Source organism: Molossus molossus, unplaced genomic scaffold (genome assembly GCF_014108415.1).
Source record: "Molossus molossus isolate mMolMol1 unplaced genomic scaffold, mMolMol1.p scaffold_m16_p_16, whole genome shotgun sequence".
Lineage (NCBI taxonomy): Eukaryota > Metazoa > Chordata > Mammalia > Chiroptera > Molossidae > Molossus > Molossus molossus.
Window position 1 is genome coordinate 64196393 of NW_023425351.1, and position 23428 is coordinate 64219820.

The following is a 23428-nucleotide window of genomic DNA, read 5'->3' on the forward strand; positions in this document are numbered from 1 at the left end:
CATCCCATTTAGAATCCTGGGTCGGACTATCTTGTACTTTCTTTTTGGGTGATTCCATAGCATTTCACTTTCACTGAACTGAGTATACATATTGCAGGTGCCCACTGTATGCTAGGTCTGTGGGTACTCCAAGTAATAATGTTAAAAATCATACCAATATTTATTGATTGATCGCTTGCTGTTTGCCAGGCAGTATTCTAAGAACTTTTCATACATTAACTTATTTAATCCTTATATAACTCTGTGAAGTAGGCATGAATATTAGCTTCATTTTATAGCTGAGAAGATTGAGACAAAGAAAGGTAAAGTAACCCCGCTAAGAAAAGTGATGGAACCAGGATTCCGACCCAGGCAGACTGTTCCTGGAGCCCATGTGTTATAATACTCTAGTACCGCCCGAGTGTCCTTCCCTCTTCTCAGCACACCTCCCCGGAGAGCCGGCTTAGTTATCACTTTCTGCAGGAGGTTCACCTGGATTCCTCATCCCACCTGCAAAGATCCTCTGGGTTACTTTTGTACTTTGTACAAAACACATACATTACTGCACTCATTGCACTGAATATACATGTTTGTATTTGTCTCCTCTACCAGACCAATCTTAGTCCTCTTTGTGTCCACAGCTGGCATTTGTGTAGGGTGTGGCACAGAGCAGATTCAACAAATGCAACTTGAGTTGAGTTGGCTTGTCCTCAAAGAGCTATTGGTCTGCCTGGAAAAGAAGCTCCATCCACATGCAACACTTGATAATGAGGAAGTTAAAGCTAAAAGAGTACAATATAGGCAGCTGCGGGTTTCGAAGAAGGGAGATGGGCTATAGAGACTGGGTTGCGTTGGGCTGGGCAGGGCTGGGCTGGCTTGGATTGAGTTGGGTTGGACAGAGACTCTGAGATGACTATAGATTATAGCTAAGAGAAGAAGGAAGAACATTGATCAGAATGTGGACCTCAGGTCGCTAAGACTGAAATGCTCCCATTGAAGGGGACAGCAGAATTGCAGCAGAAAATGTGGGTTGAAGGGCCCTTCTTTTAAACACAGGTCAGATACCAGCTCTTCAAAGAGGCCAACACCGTCCTTTCCCGGGAGCTTCTCTCCGCAGTATTTTGTCCACGTAGCGCCCTCAACCGACGGCTTTGCATTGTCTGAGTAACCCCGGCTCCGGGGGAAGGTGGTGAGAAGGGTGGGCAGCCAAGCAGTGAGGGTTTGTAATCTGCAACATGGCCCTGCAAACCGCCTGCCTGTCTGTGGGGCAGAGCTCCCTGAGGGCAAGGCTGGTTTTTTGCCAATACCAAGCATAGTGCCTGGATGGATGGCATTTACAACATAGTAGTGGCAAAAGGAATGATACTGGCAGTAACAACTGTACAGGTATAGAACATTGGTTCTAATAAAATATATATGATAAATGACATTTATTGGATCCTTATCTCCCAGCCATTGTTCTGATTGAGTTATAGTAACTCAGTCTATGTTTCTTGCACATCTTTGTTGGAAACTAACTTCTGGAATTTTGCCATCCTCTGAGGGTCGTGTCACCTAGGAAACCTTTCATTCTGGAGGCCCCGTCTGGACAGATCTGCCTCTCACTTCTGCTAAAGCCATTCCTAACAGCAGTCTCAGGTGCCGGAGAGTACTGGGAGTAGGATTCAGTTCCCTCGATGGCGACTTGGCCCAACCAGACAGCTAGCATTCAGGACAGACCACCAGTCTCAGAAAGACACTGTGATGCAAAGCTGGACACTCAGCAGTACCACAGAGTGACCTCAGAGCCACACACATGCATATACATACACGCATACGCATGCACACGCGCTTTTTCCACTTGGAGTCTGAGATATGTCCAAGTTGACGAGTGGGACCACTCGGACAAGTCAGGAATTGACACAGACACATACACAGATACTATAACTGTGGTGTTTCAAACTTGGTATCCGTGTTCTTTTGCACATTAGGAAGGCCCCAGAACTTTCCATGTACAGCTCAGCCTCTCCAAATAGGCCGTCCTGGAATAGTGCAAGCAAAATAATCTGGACAGCCCAGTAAGCATTTCAAGCAGGCAACAAATATTTGTTAAGTATTTTTTTATATGCTACCAGCTCTAAGAGAAGGGTGTTTTTAGAAAAATGTCCAGGCTTAATTGAAAAAGCACACAGCAATCAACTTTTACTCCTAACTAACATGAAACTGTCTAACTGGTGGCCAAATTTGGGATGCCTGAAGACAGACAAGTGACTAATACGAGGCTGTGTGTGGCCAGGACCAAATGTATTTTCTGACCACAAGACCATGTCTAGAGTCTCCTTTGTAATTACCACACAGCCTACTGTAATTGTAAAACTGATATTTACTTCCTGCCTTTGACATGTAATTCAGGGGCCAACGCTGCACCCCAAGCTAGAGTGAAATCCCCTGTTATTTGCCTAAAACCTGTAAAATCATTGTTGTGTGAGGGTGTGTGTGTTTGTGTTGCCACATCTGTTAACTATGTTAAGTATATCCTTATGAAAAATATGCCCACTCCTGCCTTGTTGGATAAAGCCCTTTACTAAGTCAGATGTTTACCGAACACGTCTTACTATATGCCCCGGAAATTTCAGACTCTGGGAATCATCAGTGAACAAGACAGCAAAGACCCGGGAAGAGAACAAGGGAGGGGAGGAGGAGAGGGAAGGAGACAGACAAGAAAATAACTCTCCGATGAGTGCTATGCGGAGAGTCACGAAGGAATGTGATAGGAAATGCCTAGGTGGCTTCTTTAGTTGGGCATCAGAGAGGCCTCCCCAGAGATGGCAGTGACTTGAGCATGGTGAGTGAGGGAGATGGTCAGAGAGGCGCCTGTGTGGGCCACCATGAAGAGTGCCCGTGGCTTCCGGCTGGGAGGCTGCTGCACAGGCCGGGCAGGAGGCCACACTCAGCAGTGTGTCCTGAGATGGACTGGAGATCAAGAGGAGGATCTAGATTCAGATTGAAATGTAGCTTAGAACCTGTCAACAGAACTCGCCCGTGGTTTGGGCGAGAGGAATGGAGGAGAAGGAATAATGAGGAATGATTCCGAAGGTCTGGGCTTGAGCAACGAGGAGGATGACAACCGGATAAGAAAGGCTGAAGGCAAAGTTGTTTAGCTCTTCATTAATAGTTGTAACTGACTGACCAAGAACCCACATCTTGGGGTCCGATACATGCCCACACTCCCCCGCCCCAGACTTCTGGAGTCCTTAACCGTTCACACTGCTTCAAGCTTTTCCATGGTCTCTCCTTCTTGGTTCTCATTGTGTGACGTCAGATAAATGACATTCAAGTTACCGGCTCCCTCACAGGCGCTCTGTGAACCCCAGCCCCTGCCAGGCCCCCTCCTCGGCAGCTCTGGGTGCCTGGGCCCACGCGGGGTGGAGGGCGGGCCTCTGGCACACGTCCCGACATGCCTCAGGTGTGTACATGGCAGACAGTAGGATTGATTTTCCTGTTTTTCTCTTTATCATCAGAAACATGTGGAGATCTCTTTAATGACAATCAAACTAATCCAACCCACTTATTTCTTCATTAGAATCCTGATATTTTCTACTTTTGCCTTAAAACTATTGTGGGGGGGGGCTAAGTTTTCTTGTCTTTACAGTGGGAATAACAATAAAGTTGGTTTTCATGGGTATTTTGTGAGGATTAAATGAAATCGTGTAAATAACGTGCTTGGCACAGTGGCTGCTATGTAGCATTCAGTGAACTCGAGCCATTAGTGTTAATAAAATACAACTTGGGGGCGGGAGGGGGCCCCCCAGAGCCAACACCCTGGTTTTAGTATTCAGATTAACCAGGCCGAGAGCGTGGAGCATACGACGGCTGACTCCTGCATGACTGGATCTGCGCTTTTCCCTCCAGTTTCCTTTCACCAGGCTTCTCAAACAGTGTTGTCTTTGGGGCAGCGACATTCACGCAGTGGCATTTATTGGCACATGCTACCTTTCGCTAGCACCCAGCATCCCCCGCTAACGTCGCTCTGTCAACACAGCTTCCGGGCGGGGCTCCGCCTGGAGACAAGCGCAGCTGTGGAGCCCTGTCCCGAGCCCGTCTGTGGGCTCTTGCTCGCCCTTGGGTCCTTCCCGGGCGGCGGTGTCAGACCTGCTTCCCTGGCGCTGCTGGCGACAGCCGCCTGCAGTGCCAGCCCCCGCCCCCGCCGGCCCGCGGGGTCGCAGTGCATTCGACTTGTGCTTTCTTGCTTCCTCTGCCTTTAAATGTTTTCAATCAACCGTGGAAAACAAACCCAGTCTCGCACGCTGGCTGAACTCTGTCATTCATCCGACAGACGGTCCGGTGAGTCCCGCCGTGTAACAAGCGTCAGAGACTTGGCCGCTTGGGCACAGCCCTGTGAGAGCTGACGCACAGGCGCCCTTGCTTTGACTGAGACACACTCAGAAGTGGGCGACCTTGGGAAGTCGAGCAGGGGCACCTGCTGTTCTGCCCGTTGACTCTTCCTCCTTGCCTGGCCCCTTCCTGAGCCATGGTGAGGGCGCGCTGGGGGGTGAAGCCTCTCTGAAGAGTCTGACCCTGGTGCGTGAGCCCCAAAGGCAGGTCCTGGGCAGCACAGACCCTTCCCAGGCCCCAGGCCGGTTATCCCAGGGCCCCCACCGCGCATCCTGACAAACGTACGGAAACGTGGACCCTCCACATTAAGCATCATTTATTACTGATGGAATTTTTTGAAAATATTTTTCCAGGATTTAAAAAAAAATATTTTTTTAATTTTTTTTTCTTTATTATTTGAGAGAGAGAGGGAGAAAGAGATAGAAACATCGATGAGAGAGAACATGGACTGGCCGCCTCCTGCATGCCCCCCATTGGGGATCAGGCCCACAACCTGGGCGTGTGCCCTGACCAGGAATCGAACCGGCGACCTCTTGGTGCATGGGTCGACGCTCAGCCACTGAGCCACACCGGCCGGGCTATTTTTACAGTTTTGCTTTGGAGATAGGTTGGCTACAAATAACTGGTTTAACTTATAATTGGCTATCTATTTATCAGCAATTATCCTAACATACTTGGGAATTACCAAGTTAAAAACCTAAACGCAGCCTCCACATTGCTTCCTGATGAAAGGTGTTTGATGGCCAGGTCAACAGTTAACAAAGTTAACCTAACATTACATTTGGTTGACCTTTAACATTTGTGAATTCAGTTTTGTCGTTGTCCTGTTTGAAGCCAATTAATGGTTTTCCAGGCTGCAGACATCTTTCTAGGCCCTTGAAAAGCTGGGAGGCTCAGGTGCCGAGCCGAAAGGGCCGGGGGTTACAGTGCCCGGCCTGGGAGGCCTGGGCTCCGGGCCGTCTCTGCCTCGGCACCGTGAGAGCTGCTCGGAGGGACATTGCTCTCGGAAAGACAGCGCCCTGGCTGCCGCTGCTGCTGGCTGATTGAACACGCGGAACCTCTACAAAAATCAGTCGCTGGGGGCAGAATCCCTGCGTGACCTTGGACAAATGCTCTGTGGCCCTTTTCCTGCCCCCAGTTGTACTTGTGTAGATAGATCTCCAGCTGGCTAAGGGGGAAGGCCAGGGTCACCAGTCCTAGGACCCCAATGATGCACAGAACCATCTGAACCCGAGACACGGTTTCTCTCACATTAAAAGCAAAGCAGTTTTCAGTGACCATATTATTTTGCCAAAATGAAAGAAGGAAGAGAAGAAAGACGAGTAAGGAAGGGAAGTGGGGGAGGGAGGAAGGAGGAAGATTGCACCATCAGCAGCTGAAAGCCATTGATCTTTGGTGTCTGTGCAAAACGATGCCGGCCTTTCCCAGAAAGGAGAGCTTTCCTGTGACCCTCACTCTCGTTACCCCATCAGACGTCACCTGCCGCCCGCTTCCCCGCAGTGGGGCCAAGGGTGATGGAATGACGAGAGTATAGGCTTCGGAATCAAAGACGCTACTAGATTCAAGCTGTCCTGCCAGTCACTCTCAGTGGTTCTCAAAGTGTGAGCCAGGAACCCCTAGGGTTCCCTGAGAGCCTTTCAGGGTACCCATGAGGTCAAACCATCTTCATAATAACACTAAAGCTGTGATTTGACTTTTCCTCACTCTTACTTTTTCATAAGTGACTTCTTCCAGACATGACATGATATCGCAGCAGATTGGATGCATACACAGATGGCGGACTCCATCTTCTATTAAGCCAAACACTAAAGATACTCTCAGAAATATAAAACATTGCCCCTCTTATCACGAACTTATTTTTGTTCTGGAAAATATTACTGCTTTTAATCTTTTTAATGACATTTATGTTAACATGTAATGGAGTTATTTTTAAGTGGATTCATACATTTTGAAAACTCCTCAGTCTTAATGTCTAACATGGTAATATTGATAGCTATAGCCCACATTTAAAAAGTGCTTTGGCCCTGGCCGGTTTGGCTCAGCGATTAGAGCCTAGGCCCTCAGAACGAAGGGTCGTGGGTTTGATTCCTGGTCACGGGCATGTACCTGGGTTGCAGCTTTGATCCCCAGCCCCAGTCAGGGTTGTATGGGAGGCAGCCAATTGATGTTCTTTTTCTCTCTCCCCCACACTCCCCCCCCACTCTATCTAAAAAGTAATGGAAAAATATCCTCAGGTGAGGATTAAAAAAATAAATAAAAGGTGCTTTGGAGTCCTCAATAATATATAACAGAATCAAAAGGTTGTTAGATCAAAATGTTAGAGAACCCCCACACTGCCTAACAGTCCTTACTGTTTATTGAATGTTTTCCTCGTGCTTGGAGCTGTGCAAAGCACATGACCTTCTTCATCTCTTCTTCTTATTGCAACAAAGCTGTAAAGTAGAGCTTTAAAAAGAGACCTTGCCGGCCCAAGGTCTCAGCTGGAAGTGAGAGGTAACCAGGTCCTTCTGACACCAAAGCCACCCTCTCGATCACCGGACGGGACTCCTTCACAGAGTAGTCTCCTCTAACTTGGAAAAAGTGATTTCGCTGTGCTCTGAGGCGGGATTCTTTCAAGAGCAGAAGGGCTAATGCACAGCCAAGTGCCTAGCACAGGGGCTAGCGCCAGCTCGCCCCAGCAGCTGTTCCCTCCTTCCTTCCGTGCCCCCTGCCCTTGGAGTCAGCCCAGGAGGCTCAGCCACTCCCCTCTTTCCCTCTAGATGGTCTTCAGGCAGACAGAGAGGCTGATGGCACAGAAGGACTTGACGAAGACATGATTGTGACCCAGAGTCAAACCAACTTCATCTGCCCCATTACACAGGTACTGCCGCCCCTCCCCTGAAAGGGAAAACAATTCGCTCCAGGAGGCAAAGGGGCCTGTTCGCTTTCTGATTGATTTCATGTCCGGGTTAAGGAGGCGGGAAGGAGAAGTGATGAGGGTCAAAGGGTAAAAACGTGGGAGGTCTTTGGGCTGGAAGAGGATTCCATCAATTATGCCCATTTAGGAATAAATCCCTGGCCCGCAGCCAAGTGGCAGTGCTATCCGTGGTCTCCCTGCTGTTTCTTCTGTCCTAATAGTATTCAAAGCCCTGAGCGTGGGAGGTTAAACAGAGAAAGCCCACACTAGGAAAAAACAGCACCGAGTCATTGGTGACTTGGAGAAGTTACTGGAAGTTGACCATTGGCATTCCTGAAAGCCTAATGTTTCCTTGATTGCAGTTGGAAATGAAGAAGCCAGTGAAAAATAAAGTGTGTGGCCACACCTACGAAGAGGAAGCCATTGTTCGAATGATTGAGTCCAAGCACAGACGGAAGAAAAAGGCCTGGTGAGTTGGTCCAGGACGGGAAACGGAGCCTTCCTAGGGCGAGGCAGACAGAGGTGTGTGTCCCTGTGAGAGGAAAAGGCCCTTCAGCGTCTCCCCTAAAGTGCATGCACCTCCCAAATAGTGTAAACAGCTTTCTGGAAAAACAGTACATGAGGGAAAAGTTAATCTCCTCGGGGAGAAGCCGAAGGAATTTCAACCACACCTTTTTAAAGTAGGAGGGAAAGGAATTGTATTGAATTGTCATCATTAGATAACAGGAATCTTTATGAATTTGTGCTATAGCCTGAAAAGAAATTAAAGGAGAACTGTTATTCTAGGAGAAAGATGGAAAATCTTCCCTATCTTCAGTTACGTCAGTAACTTTCCCAAAGGTTTAAGTAAATTCATGGTTAATTGATCAATGAGAAATTGTTATTTTTTTTCAATTTGGAATGTTAGCAGAATCTTTTATGTGGCTATTTCTACCCCCTTCTCAAATGCACCCCACCCTACCCCCCCACCCCATGACCGAGGAGGACATGGTTGTGTTCCTGTAATGACACAGAGCCCTGAGCTGGCTGGACTGACTTTTCTAGGTATTATGCTCTTATCACAGATGTGGAATTATCACAAGGAATGGAAAGGCAGGTGTGACCAGCTCTCAGCGGACTGATAACGGTCCTTTGATGTGTGCTTTGCTTTTCCATGGCCCAGAAATTGCTGGTCCAGACCTGGAATTGGAATTCCCTGCCACTCCTCATCGGGCGTGGACCCAGATAGGGTATTTAAGACTACATATATCTTGATGGTCATTCAGTCAAGTAATTTACCCTGTTTATTCTAGAAGAACAGCCTACTGGCTACAAAATGGAGACACTTTGAGCATATTATTCTTAAATATGTCTTTATTGATTTTTTTTTGGAGGGAGAGAGAGAAACATCAGTGTGAGAGAGAAACATTGATCAGCTGCCTCCTACACGCCCCCTACTGGGGATCAAACCCCAAACCTGGGCAGGTACCTTGACCCAGAATCAAACCAGTGACCTCTCAGTGCATGGGAGGACGCTCAACCACTGAGCCACACCTGCCGGGCTTGAGTACACTCTTCCCTGTTTCGAGTTCCCAGCTTACCGTTGCAATGTCCCATTTTCCTAATGAACTCCCATTTCACCTCGGGAATATCATTTTCTGTGTCCCTGAACTTTTCTGCCTTTCTTTTCTACTAACTTCTTTCTCTCAAAAGCAAAATGTTAATTTTTGTTAACGTAACTGCTAAGAATAGGAGCTCACAGAGAGTTCTGTTGCACAGCTCTTCTTCAAGTGTGTGACGTTCTCCTGGAGTCAGATTTGCAAAGGGGCCACCGATACAAAGCCTGTTTCTCAGTCCCGGGGGGGGGGCACTCCCACAACTCTCAGAGCAGGCTTCACATCGTGTGGATCTTCTTCACTGCACGCTTGGACTTTCTCGTGTCCTTGGTCTTTTTTGAACTGTGCATGATATTTGGAAGCACTTGTTAACTCTTGACATTAGGGGGAAAAAATTTTCTTACCCTTCTATAACTTGGTTTCAGATTTTTTTGAAAACCCTTCAGATTCTCAAAGCTTAATAATAACAATTAAGTCCAAGTGGGAAGATCTGGGAGATGTACAGAGAAGGTAATATTTTTCCTGGGCCTTGGAAAATGAGAAAGATTTCAGAGAATGGTACAGAAGAATCTTTTTTGCCAAGATGCTCACCTACGCAGAGCCTGATCACTTGGTGGATAGTGGGTATGGTTCCGGGGTTGTATGTTGGAGGGAGACAAGAAGGATGATGGACAATATCAATAGGGGAGTGGTGGAAAGGTTCATTATCGAGGGTGTTACATGTCATGATGTTGTTAGTTTTCTCACCTATAAATTGATACAAATGATTATAATTGCCTCGTTGCTGTGTTGGCAATTTGAATAAGATAGACATAAAGTGTTTAAAATACCTGGCACATGGTAAGACTCAGTGCACATTGTCCCACCTTCGTCATTGTCATCATTTTTACCACCATCATGCTGTAGGCACGAGAGTACATTATTGTGAGGGAGTCCGGTGGACCAGCCTGGAGCTCAGGAGTTACTCCTGTAGCAGTTCACAGGATGGATTCAGAAAGCACGAGGAGCAGTGTCCGCTAAGATGCTTGTGCAGTGTGTTGAGTTACGTATAACGGGAGCTTGGACTGAGGCAGGAGTCAGGGATGAGAAGGGAATGAAGATGAGAGTGATTGAGGAGAAACTGTCAGACTTTGGTAGCTGGACGTTGAAGAGAAGAAGAGAAGGAGGACTGACGTCTACAAACGGGTGTCTGGAAGGATGGAGTGTTGTTAGCCAACAGAGAGGGCGAGGGAGGAACACACCTAGGCCATCTTAAGTTGGAGGTCGCCGCAAGACAGCCTGGAGGTGCATGAGAGAGAGCTCTGAGCTCGAGGTGCTGCGTGTGAGGTTCTCTGCACTTATCTGCCGGCACAGACGCAGCTCTGGACCAGATGTGACCATCACCTGAGAGCCAGCAAGGACAGGGCCTGGGCTCGGCTCTGTCTGCTCCCCATGCTGCCCTCGGCACCTGACCCGGGGCCCGAGGTGGACCCTCGTTGACGAATGGGCAGTCGGGAGGAAGACCCAGTGACGGACGTGGTCTAAGACATCGGCAGGAAAGAGGACGAGAGACTAGAGCCGAGCATCATGGGAGCCGTGGGGGGCCTGGGCGGAGTCTGGAAGACAAGGGGCACTTGGCAGCAGGTTGGGATTCAGGGCCTCTGCGCACCCTGTCTGAGGTTCCCATGGAGCCCAGGCTGGGACGTTTCCGTGACGCACGGCGCGTGAGGAGCAGCTCTGGCTCCCTGTGTGACAGTGTCTGCCACATGCCATTTGAGAAGTCTCCGTGCCCCCTCCTGGATTGTCCTCTGTGTTCGTCAGACTGCAGTTCCAGGTACTCCGGCTTCTGGGGCTGACCACCTTCCACGGTCCCTGTGTCAGTCTCTGGCGAGACCTCTCTCCCCTGGTTGGAGCCAGAATAAAACTGGTGAGACTTTGGCCCTAACTAAATACAGTAGTTAGAATGATTTCCTGAAATACCTCTCTTAATAGTCAGGCTATTTTTTATCTTACCAATAAAGCTGTCTTATGATTTTTATATTAATAAGGTATTAATATATTAAAACTGGTGTTTCCAGTTTTCCACCGTCGTTTCTTTCCCTCTTGGGTGAGAGCCTGGCTGTGTTCAGTGAAGTCGCCTGGAAGAGCCTGCAGAGGGAAGTTGAGCAGGATGAGTCGCTGAGGAGCAGAACCCAGCACGGCCCGTGCGGCCCGTTTTAGGCTGTACCCGCGCAGTCTCCTCCCCTCAGGTGTGAGCGGGCAATAACAGCATCTCGTGGAATTCAGGATTAAAGGAACGGTGGGGCATTCCAGCCTCGCTCGGACCGGCAGACTTCCTGGCAGTGGAGAGCGAACCAGTCAGGAGGAAGCTCTTTGTGGACAACAGAGCTTAAATAAGTAGCAGCCTGGTCATTGGGCTCAGCCCGTTAGCTCTGCTATCACTACCTCGCTCCTTAGTGACACCTTTTAGACTCAGAGGACGCAGGGTACAGTCACTGTCTGTGTTTAGGTCTGATAGGAATCCATCCACTCAGATTTCCTAAGGGGTCTGTAGACCTTTCTAGAACTTTCTAGAGCTGGGTTGAACCTTATAGACTTCTTGGGACCCAGATGCAGGAGCTCAGAAGACTCACCGTCTTGTACTTCTGAGCTGATGCTGAGGCCAAGGTTTCCCACAGCCTCCTGGACCCCTAAGACCTGGTTCCCTCTGTCCCACGGACACTCCCATGCTTCGCCGCTGCTGCGATGGGGTGCCCCGCCCCGGCAGTGACCTGAGCCCAGCACCCAGCCTCTCCTTCGAGGCCTGCAGTCTGACTCCTGCAGGGCAGTGACGAGAGCTGGGAGCCTGAGATCAGGGGCGGCCACGCCCAGCTTGCTCACCAGATGCTGTGGGGATTAACGCGATGGCGCCTTTCCCTCCAGGGGGGTGCCGATTCAGTGTCATGGCCCTGTGGCCGCATCTTGGCCTTTGTAACTTAAAACTTGTGTTTGTTTACTTGAAATGGGGTGAGAAGCCAGGTTCTCCCCAGCTCCTACATCATCCCCTCCTCCAGGAAGCCTTCCCTGAACCCTCATTCTTGCTGGACAGAGTGCCCCTCCCCCAGGCCCCGTGGCACCATGTCCACAGGGCCCCAGCGTTGTCCTGGGGCTGGCTCTTCTCCACACACGTTGGGTGCAGAGCCACGGACCAGAGCAGGATTCGGGTGTTGTAGCACCTGAGTGAGTGCCTTGACCCTCGTCACATGTCATCCTACCTACTTCTCACAAAACCCTTCGCCCTGCCTTCATCTTTCCAGAGGAAGAAACTGAGGCACAGGAATTAAGTCACTTGCCCAGAGTGTCACAGCCAGGAGGCGTGAGCCCAGGTCTCTTCACTCTGGAGCCTGAGTTTGTGTCAACAGGTCTCTGGCTCCCCTTGGGAGGGCTTTTGGTTAATGCTTCTGTCGCCAGAGTGTATCCCGTAAGTGGGCTGAGACGTCTTTGTTTGACTCCAACCCCCTCGACGAATGTGCCCGGCCGCTCTGCTCTGCAGCTGTGTGTGGTTAATCCCTGCAGACGTGCTCAGAATGCTCTCATTTACCAACTGAAACCGCTGACGTCATCAGGAAGTCTCCCCACCTCACTCTCCACTTCCCTGTCCACCGCTTATTCACTGTCTGGCCACGGTGTCCAGCCTTCGTTCTGCGGAGGGACAGGCCACGGCCCGGCCCGCAGGCAGGGTGGCCGCTCGGCGGGCTGAGACGTAGTGAGTGAGGCTCGGCCCACCCAGATCATCCCGACCACCTTCCCGCGGCATTACCCTGTCACAGGAGCCGGAGTGGTGGAAAGTACCTTTTCCGAAGTCAGGAACGTGTCCATACCCTCTTCACATTCGCAGCATTTACTCTCCTCGAAGAAATCGTTCACTCAGTGGACCGGAGTTTGAACTGGTGGAAGACCTCGCTTGGGCACTCCCGTCCTTCCAGCCCAAACCACGTCAGGATGAGGCCTTCCTGGCCCTCAGCACCCTGATGCTCTTTCCTACGGGCGCCTCTGGAATCACAGTTAACACATGTGCCTGACCGTCTGGGGCACAGCTCAGTGTTTCAAAAACACATACTGCTAACAAGCATGTAGTTCATTACAGTGACTGGTGCCCGCTGCTCCAAAGTCGCCTTGACCCGGCGATCAAGGCCGGAGTCTCTCCCGCAGGTTGGACTGTGGGCTTCCTGCTGGTGGACAGATGAGAGCCCCCAGGGTCAGCCGTCTTCCCCTCTGGGTTATGTCTTTTGTCTCATATGTGCTATTTTTGCTCTTACTCTGCCTGTGCTGTTTGAAAGGTTGTCTCAGATCAATAGACCGGAGCTGCATGTGAGCAGGAACCTATATTTGCATTTCACTCTTGGGTGCGCAGGACCTAGCACAGGACCAGTCGCAGCGAAGGACCGGAGAGCGCGTGGAAGTGTGCATTCATGTGCTGGGTGTGTGGAGGCGCAGAGATCATCAGCTCTCACCTGTGCTAGGAGAATGGTGGTGAAGGAACAAACGATAGAGGATATCAGGAAGGGACCAGTGATACTGAGCGGGGCGTTGCCTGCAGCCCCGCAAAATAGGGATTCTCCCCCCATTTTAAACCAAGGCAACAGAGGCTCAGAAAGGCAAAGTGAGTAGGCGCTGGAGACAGAACTCAGACCTCGGTCAGCTTGACTCCAAACATTGGGCGCTTTACAAAGTCTGGCTCATGTTGAGAAGAAGTCAGGTGACCCTCCAACCCACGCCTGCGGAGGAGACCACATCTAAACAGAGCCCTGGGTGTAGCTCCCCCATGGGGATGAGTCACACGCAGACTTCGGCCACAGCCGAAGCCCCCAGTGGCCCTTGGTCTCTCCCCTGGGAGTGCTGGTGAGCATCTCAGAGGGAACACACACCCGTGGGGACTCCTGAGTCCTTCCCAGCCTGGTTTTCAGTTGTGCCCTCGGAGATGAGGGTGCCACCCATCGCCCGCCAGCTCCGGCCAAACTCGGGTGTAACTCTTCTCCTTTCGCTTTGACCCATCGAGCAGCCCCAGAGGGTCTACTTTCCCTTCTGTCCTGACGCTCCTGCTCCCACCCTCAGCCAGGCCGCCCGCCCGCCCGCTCCGGGGCTGCTTCAGGGCCCCTGCCGCCCCTGCGTCCCCTCGGCAGCCAGGCCGTGTTTCCTAAATGCCACCCGGGTCCCAGCCCTCCCTCGTTCGGACCCTGCACTGTTTGTCTTCATATTCAAATCAAAACAAAGTCCACTCAGCCCCCGGCCTCGTCCTCTCCGAGCGCCCTCCCTCTTGCTAACCTTGCTCTTTCTCCGGCCACCAAGCTGCTGCCTCCTGGGCCGCACTCGGCCCCTGTTCTAGAGAAGTCCTCGCGAGGCCTGACCTCTGCAGGGCAGCCTCGGCCGCCCTCTCTCTGCCTTAACCGAACTTCCCGTCCGCCTTAGGTGCTGGCTTAGTGACCTGTGTCCCCCGGGACGCGAGTGCGGGGTAGTGGGCACGGCCCGTGCCCCCAGCCTGGGGTGGGGCCTGGCGAGGCGGGCATCCATGCAGACGTGAATGAGTGCGAACCACGCCTGATGTTGAAACAGGCCTCTTTTTGGTAAAATGTCCTCATTTAAGTGCTTGTGTGGGAGAGAAGTTTATGCAGAAGGTATTCAAGTCGAGTGGCCTGACGTCATTTTCTAACCCTTCCCAGTTGCCCTAAAATTGGCTGCAGCCACACGGATGTGAGAATGTGTGACCTCATCCAGGACGAAGCACTCAGAAGGGCGATCGAGAGCCACAACAAGAAGAGACAGCGCCAGTCCGAGTAGGAAAGCCACCTGCCCAGGGAGTCCGCAGCCTACCTCCTGCCCCAGCCACCTGTGAGGCATGCTCGTCCGGCACTGGGACTGCAGCTACGCTTTCGGGGTGAAACTTGAAGGTTTTAAGTGTAACTGAAAGCATTTTCTATGTTACAATAACAAGTCATGGGAATTATATTGTTTATTTTTAAGTATTTTATAATTTAAATAAAACTTTGATTATCTACAGTGTGTCCTGTCTGTGCACTGCCCGAGGTGCAAGCTGTTCTGATGGTGCAGGCGGGGGGGGGGGGGGCGGGGGGCAGGCCTTTCTCTCTCCTACTTCAGACTTTTTATTGTAGTGTTAACGAAACCATGTCTTGCACAGGATATTTGACGTGGAAGCACCCCAGTTGCAAGCACTTTCCATCAGTACACTAAGCAGTAGCGCGAGGTGACCAAGCAAAGCCAGCACTGACCAGCCAAGACTGACTTTGTAGGTTGGCAGGTGCAAATATGGAAATCTTTTCTTTGCACTCGGGCCGCAGGGGACGCGGGCTGCCCCGCAGCAGGCTCGTCAGTGCACCGTGGTAGCTGTCGCCCCCATGCGAGCTTTGCTGCAACCCCCAGGGTCTGAGTGTGGTCCGTGGGAAGCCCCACGTCCTGACTGTCCTCCAGCTTGCGTGGCAGCTCTTCAGGGGTTTTCAGCCATGATCTGAAGGTGTTGAGCCGGTTATTCCGAATGCCCCTTTGGCCCCAAAAGTCCGTGGGCTTAGGACCAGCGGGTCTTTAAATTGAGTATCCTTGATTATATTCTAATTATGTGAAGATTATATTTTAATTGTGCTAATCTATTAATAGTCTCCATAGCAACCTTTCACCAACTAGAAAAATCAATAAGCCTAGCTGGTGTGGCTCAGTGGTTGAGCGTCGACCCATGCACCAAGAGGTCGCCAGTTCGATTCCTGGTTGGGGCATGTGCCCAGGTTGTGGGCCCAATCCCCAGTGGGGGCATGCAGGAGGCGGCCAATCAGTGTTCTCTCTCATCAATGTTTCTATCTCCCTCTCCCTCTCCCTTCCTCTCTCTCTAAAATCAATAACGGGAAAAAAAATTTAGAAAGAAAGAAAGATAAAAATCAATGAAACTGAGTGCGCATCCTGACCACACTGGGAAACCAAGAACAGCTCATGATGGCTAACATCTGTTGACCACTCACTGTGTACCAGGTGCTATTCCAAATGACATGTATATAATTTCTGTGATCACCTGATGAGAGTGCTACAGTTTCTATTCCCACTTTCCAGGTAAGTAAAACGAGGCACAGAGAAGTGAGGTAACCCACGGGAATTCACAGAGTTAGGAAGTGGCTGAGCTGGGATGGGAAGTTAAGTTGTCTGGTGTCAGAGGCTGTGTACTTAATCCCATGTTCTCCTCCCTGTTGATTTCTGTGGAATCTTAAAACACATTTAAAGTCCACAATAAAAACAGCCTTCTGTAAATAAACACACACGTGTGTGTGTGTGTGTGTGTGTGTGTGCGCGTGCATGCAAAACATATTCATCAAAATGCAGGAATAACTGGATTTGACATCTTAAAGGCAGTGACGGCCATGAAATAGCATATATTTCCGTTGAAAAGCCTAGTCTGAAAATGGCAGAATTAATTTGGAAAACATTTTCATGGAATTTAGAAAGTAGTATGGCATTCAGTTGCTACAAACTAAGTGATTTTGAATCTCGTAAGATACTTTATCTGAATCAGACTTCCTGAGGAAACGATGATGTGTAAGCCAGAACAAACATACTTTTCGTGGAATGTGGTTCTTCTGTAAAATACTTTGTTTCCTGAAGAGATCGAGGCCAGAAATGCTCGCCCAAGGTTCAAGTTGCATTCTTCCCAATCCTCTCCAAAGAGATTGCAAGATATTGGTGTAGATACCAGTATCAGTCAGAAAAATGCAAAATGACCCCGTCCGCCGCGGAAGAGGCACTGTGCCTCCTGTGAGCTGCTATCTCTGCCATGTCTTCCAGCTGCAGAAACTGTGATTTGCATATTTGTCTAGCCAATCAGAGAATGTGAAGTTTCATAGAAAAATTTTTTCCATCTTTAAAGATGCAGATATTTGGTTGTCACTGCCAATCTGGCATATATGTTCAATTTCTGTTACAGGAGTTTTCCCCAAAAGTGAAACCTTTTCTTCAAGTGAAATCATACTTATCTTACTGAGAAATGCAGTAATATAAGACAACTGAGGGGAGTCTTTCTAGTCAAGACAGGGGAGGCGTTGCTGCCCCTTCCTCCCGGGCAGCCCCAGAGCCCGCTGAGATTACCCAAGGCCCCGTGAGTGACATTTGAAAACCACACTAGACACTGGAGCTAAACCAGGTTTTCAGATATGACTGAAGACTTGGACAGTTGTGTGAGCATGGCATTTTTTATGTGCTAGTTCCTTTAAGAAACTTCCAAGTGGGTAAGTTTAAAACATTACCACGAACTCCCAAAGATGAGATAATTTCTTTCTCGCCTGACACAGACGCTCCAACGTGGAGTGGCCAGCTTGGGGCGACGCTGGCGGTGGACGCTGCGCCCAGCCGCACCCTTCCCGACCGGTGTTGGGGGAGAAGCTGCAGGACTGAGGAGCAGCGGCCACCGTGGGCTGGTTGCTGGCTGCACAGCCAACTCGGGTCTGAGTGCCTGGCATGTGTCACCTAAGTGAATCCTTCCTACAACCCTAGAAGGTAGGGTCACTGGCCCATTTTACAGATGAGGAAACTGAGGCTCAGGGTCGTCGAGTCCTTCCCCAAGGTCCCTCGCTGGTGTGTGGTGGAGCCCGTTCCAGAGCGGACAGTCAGTACTGAGCGAGCGCTCTGACCCACCCGGCTCTTTGCCCCAGGATCCTAGAGGCCACCACTGCCCAGCCACCCTGCTCTCTGTCCCATCTCCCCCACTTCTGTTACTGAGACCATTTCCAGGCTTGCAGTCAGTCATGCAGTTAGCACAGCCCAGCGCTTCTCTCTCCCCAGTTCCCTCTGCAAGCACCCCTCCAAGTCCAGGCCCTGCCTCCTGGCTTTCCACTTCGACTGTTCACCAGCCTTCCAGCTGGTCCCTGGCCTCTCGCCTTCCCCCTCCCAGGTTCCTCTGCTAGAATTTCACATCCTACTCAAAAACCTTCCTTTCTACGGAATGAGGTCAGGCCAGCACTCCGGATTCTAGCACAGACCAGCCCCGTTCCCACCTCCCCAGCACTCCCCAGTCCCCAGCACTCCAGTTCACCTCCTGTCTGATTGACGGTTCCTCCGGCGGGTGCTAACCCTCCGTGCTCCAACCAGCACACGTTAATGACCTTGGGCAAGCCAGTTCACTGCTTCAGGCCTTGGGTTTTTCCTGTTTCCTCCAAGATTTGGACTTCTCCCCATGGTTTCTTTACACCCTAAAACTCCAGGTCATATGTTCAGTGAATAGGACCTTGGGGAAGTATGTAGCCCTTCGGAAGAAAGCAGGCTGACATGGAAATCAGTATATACTTGAACCAAACGTGTACATTGCATCTTCAACTATTTATTCAACAAATACTTTCTAAGGCCCACTTTATGCCATGTTTTGTGCTGGTCTTTTTGGATATAAAAATCTCCCCTCTGAAGGGTTCTTGTCTAGTAAGGGCAGACAGATATGTAGAAATATAAATCCCTCAGGTTTTATGAGTGCCATGTGTAAGGGATAGTAACACCAAGAAGAGAGATACAGCCCTGGCCGGTGTGTCCGCGGTTGGAGCCTTGGCCTGAAGACTGAAGGGTCTCGGGTTCGATTGCCAGTCAAGGGCACGTACCTCAGGTGAAGGTTCGATTCCCAGCCCAGTGAGGGCCGTGTAGGAGGCAACCAGTTGATGTGTGTCTCTCACATCTATATCCCTCTCTCTCTCTCTCTCTCTCTCTTACCCCCCTCACACCCCCTCCCTTCCACCCTCTCTAAAAATCAATGGAAAAATGTCCTCAGGTAAGGGTTAACCAAAAAAAAAAAAAAAAAAGGAGAGAGAGAGAGAGAGAAAAGAAAAGCAATAAAATATTGAGTAAACAAATTATGTTTCAGTAAATCGGGTAACACGTTTCAAAGCATGTTATAAAGTCTGTGAAACCTTTTGATTGGGAGATGGGGGTAAATCATGAGGGTGAGTTATTAAGCAGTATTGGAAATTCGTTACGTTTTGGAAATCTGCCTTCTAGCTTGTATCAAACTTTTTGGAGGAGTAACTGTTCTGAAAGAAAGCCCATGAAAATGGAGGGGGGCAGGAACTCGCATTGCTTGGGGAGTGCCCATTGGTGCAGCCACTTGGAAAAGTTTGGCTTTAAAAAAAAAAAGTTAAACAAATTTACCACAACCCAGCAATTCCACTCCTAGGTATATACCCAAGAGAAGTGAAAACCTACGTTCACACACAGACTTATGTATGAATGTTTTTAAGTAGCATGATTTATAATAGCAAAAAAGTGGAGACTGTATGTCCAGCTGGTTAATGGATAAGCGAAAGTGGTGGGTCACACAGTGGAATACTATTCGGCACTGAAAAGGAGCGAGGCACTTATCGATATATGCTGTGACGTGGTTGAACATTGTGTCCTTGTATGAAATGTCCAGAAAAGACAAAGCTGTGGGGATGGAGTCAATGGGTGGTGGCCTGGGGCAGGAAGCGAGATGGGGTGTAACCTGCACAAGGGGTCGCTTTGGGGTGAAGGAAATATTCTGAAACTGGATTGTGGTGAAGGTTACAACACCCTGGGTTTATTAAAAGTCATTGAATCCACCTCTTGAAACAGGTGAATTTGATGGTCTATGAATGATACAAATGAAGGAGCTGAGGGAGGGGGAGCTGCCCCAGTCATTTAGAAAGAGCTCTAAGGCCTCTTGGTGCCCAGATTCAACTGGCAACCAAATCTCTATCAATATTCTAAGAAGAGTCTTCAAATCTTAATCGCAAAGATTAGACTGAGATAAGAATTCTATTCAAGCCTCAAGAAACTCAAGATTAAAAGAAGCAATTACTATGGAAAAAAAGTTAAGGTTAATGAAAGGATAAGATTAGTGACTGGTAACAATAGCAGACTTAATTTTATTCATTTCTATTTCTTTATCTCCCAGTTGTATATTCCATTTCTCTGCAGTGATTACTAGCAGTAATCAATGGTTCTGTTAGCTACTTTTATTGTATTTTAAGTATGAAGGAGTGAAAACCCAGCCGATTCTTTCCTCTGTTCACCCCGCTGCTGGGAAAGATGAAATTTGGTCCCTAAAAATGACCCGGGAATTATCCAATGGATGGCAGAGTGACCCCAGTTTAAAACAAGATCATAAACATTTATAACCACAGAAAGAGACATTTAGTGGGAATTTTCTATGAACAAATACAAAACTGGTTCGCAAACAAAAACAAAAAGGAAAAGCAAGCTATAATTATGAAAGGAAGCAACTCAAGGACCGTCCTTTGTCATAAACAGAATCTAAACCAGAAGTGCAGTGCTGTTAAGAAAGAAGTCAGACGCTGTGTGTGCCGGACGGGAAGAGCTGTCGTTCGGAGTCGGGGAGGCCGGCCATCGGCTCCGTGTGGGGCCCAGGCTGAGTTTTCAGGCTGGTTACGGTCACCGCAGTTCAGCTTCGTCCAGAGAAATGTAAAAACAAGGCAGAGGATGATGAAACAGAGATGCGATGTTGAAAGGAATTGGGATGTTTTTGCCCACAGAGGAAAAAACCGATGTTTCTGTTTTAAACAAAACATGGGACTCTGAGGAAAAGGCGGCGAGGCAGCTGACACTGCCAGAGAGCCAGCGGAAGGTCCTCTGATGCTCAGCAGGAAACACTACTGTTGGCATCTTAGCACGAGGCTCCTCCCAGGCCACCCCCCAGGACTGGGGGTGAGAGTCAGGTCTGCGAACTAGTGCGGGGAGAATGACATCTCTGCGCTGACTGATCTCCGGCGGGACCTTGGCCTTTCCTGCTGTTTCGAATGTAGGCAGCGAACTGCAGCGGGATCAGCGGTACCGGAGACGTCTTCCCGAGGGGAAGAAAGGGTATTTACATGTGCATCCCTGTTTCCGTACAGACACGTCGTCTTCCTTTAAAAGACAGTACTTAGTTCGCTTCTGGCAACAAGGAACTAACAGAACTTGGATTTGCCGTCTCACCTTTAGCAATTGAAAATCCAGACAACATACATGAAATAGTGCATTGGATGACAGCCCGTGCCTACGGCCTGGAGAGTGCCCAGGTCACCACGGAGGGGGGACATCGGTCCGTCTAAGTCGAAGCTGAAGAGTCGGGGGGGCCAAGCAGCTAGAATCTGGAAAGGAGAGAGCAGCCCACACAGCGCTGGAGCCGCGCAGAGGGTCCCCCTGGAGTCTCGGCTGAGTCATCGTCAGCTCCTGTCTCAGGAAACTACCTGAGGCCGGGAAAGAACCTCCGGAGGATCAGCGGGAACAAACACTGGAAGTCACACAGGCCCCGAAATGTTCCTTCCCCATCAGCCAGACGGAGCAGTTACTGAAGGAAGCGCCTCAGAAGCAAGGGCTGGCAGAGTTCGTGTGAAGGGCCAGACGGGAAACATTCCCAGCCTCACAGGACAACGTGGTCGCTGTCGCAACCACTCAGCTCTGCCCTAGGAGCAGGAAAACAGCATGGACAGCATGTGCACCAATAAAACTTTATTGACAGACACTGAAACTTCAAGTTAATCTTCACGTGCCACAAAATAGTATTCTTTTGATTTTTTTCAGTCATTTAAAACCATGAAAACCATCTGTAATACTTTCAACAATAAAGATAAAAAATTTAATTTAATTTTAAAAAAGACACAGGCAGCCCTGGCCGGTTTGGCTCAGCAGTTAGAGCGCCCGCCTGTGGTCCAGAGAGACCTGGGTTTGGTTCCTGCTAAGGGCACGTACCTCGGTTGCAGTTTGTCCCCGGCCCTGGTAGGGTTGTGTGGGTGGCAGCCACTTGATGTGTCCCTTTCACGTCGATGTTTCTCTCTCTTCCTCTCTCTCCCTCCTACTCTATCTGAACAAAAATGGGAAAATGTCCTTGGGTGAGGATTAAAAAAAAAAGACACAGGCAGACATTATGTGCTTCCTGGTGGCATTAAAAGCTATCATCTATTCTTGAAAACAATTGAAAAATCAAAATAACAAATCAAGAAATAAATAAAAATGGGAAAACATGTTAGCTCATGAGCCGTACAAAGATAGGGAGCCAGATTTGACCCCTGAGCTGTAATTCGCTGACCTCTGATTAAAAAGAGTAAACTGTCTCATTAATTGTGTCCCAGAATAAGCCTCAAAAATATTTAAAAGAATACTCAAAAAGAGATAGAAATTCAGCATCCAACAATGTCATATTTGGAATGTCTGGTATCAAGTTCAAAAGTTCCAAGCATGGAAAGAAATGGAAAAATATGATCTATAATGAGGACAGAAATTATTCAATAGAAGTAGACTCAGAAAAGACGCTGGTATGGAACTACTAGAAAAGGACATTAAAACGCCTATTAAAATATACTCCATGTGTTCAAAAAAGCATATTATGTTATGGAGGAATATGGAAAATACAGAAATGACTCAAAATAATTTTTGTTTGTCTCTTTATTAAAATTCTATTCCTTGGAATAAAAAGTATATTTGCAATGAAAAATACATTGGGTGGGGTTAACAACAGATTAGACACTGCTGTAGAAAAGATTGTGAAGTTGAAGACATAGCAATTGAAACTATCCAATTAGAAACACAAGCAGAAAAGGGGTACCACAAAAGAGAGAGAGAGAAACACAGAGAATATGGTAGGTGGAGCATGGGTGAGCCGTGTGGAGCGTGGGTGAGCCGTGTGGAGCGTGGGTGAGCCGTGTGGAGCGTGGGTGAGCCGTGTGGAGCATGGGTGAGCCGTGGGGAGCCGTGTGGAGCATGGGTGAGCCGTGTGGAGCGTGGGTGAGCCGTGTGGAGCGTGGGTGAGCCGTGTGGAGCGTGGGTGAGCCGTGTGGAGCGTGGGTGAGCCGTGTGGAGCGTGGGGAGCCGTGTGGAGCGTGGGTGAGCCGTGTGGAGCGTGGGTGAGCCGTGTGGAGCGTGGGTGAGCCGTGTGGAGCGTGGGGAGCCGTGTGGAGCGTGGGTGAGCCGTGTGGAGCGTGGGTGAGCCGTGTGGAGCGTGGGGAGCCGTGTGGAGCGTGGGTGAGCCGTGGGGAGCGTGGGGAGCCGTGTGGAGCGTGGGGAGCCGTGTGGAGCGTGGGTGAGCCGTGTGGAGCGTGGGGAGCCGTGGGGAGCGTGGGGAGCCGTGTGGAGCGTGGGGGAGCCGTGTGGAGCGTGGGTGAGCCGTGTGGAGCGTGGGTGAGCCGTGTGGAGCGTGGGTGAGACGTGGGACGCCAGCAAGCAGCCTGGCCACACGTGTGTCTGGAATCCCCAAAGGAAACGAACAGGAGAATGAAAATACCTTTAAAGAAATAAGATACGGTACTGCTGCCAGATCTTATTTACTGTGTTAAACCTACCAGATCATAAATTCATTTTTCAAAATGTTTCAGTAACTGTAATTCACTATGATTGGTTCCCTTTGTAATCTTAGTTTTGAATGGCATTATTCTGAAAGGGGGTGCAACACTTTGCTGGACCACCCCAGAGTCCAGGGCACAGCGGAGGTCACCAGACACCCCCCCCCCCCCAAGCATATCCCCCTGTGACATCTGTGGCTTAACAGGAAAGGACTTCTTAGTGAAGGCTGATCAAGTCCTGAGCCAGACCATAGCGTAAGTGTATGAATTCCTTGCAGAAACACCAGACTTGGTGGTTCTGA

General features: G+C 49.6%; 1 protein-coding gene across 2 annotated transcripts in view; it reads left to right on the forward strand.

Moving 5' to 3' along the window:
* Window positions 1-14859, forward strand: part of NSMCE2 (NSE2 (MMS21) homolog, SMC5-SMC6 complex SUMO ligase) — a 212930-nt gene extending 198071 nt beyond the window's left edge. For both annotated transcript variants that reach the window (XM_036264122.1, XM_036264123.1), the window contains exons 5-7: window positions 7113-7213; window positions 7612-7718; window positions 14523-14859. In XM_036264122.1, the coding sequence (XP_036120015.1) occupies window positions 7113-7213; window positions 7612-7718; window positions 14523-14640 (326 nt within the window). In that variant the 3' untranslated portion in view covers window positions 14641-14859. The remainder of the gene's footprint in view (window positions 1-7112; window positions 7214-7611; window positions 7719-14522) is intronic.
* The last annotated feature ends 8569 nt before the right edge of the window (window positions 14860-23428 follow it).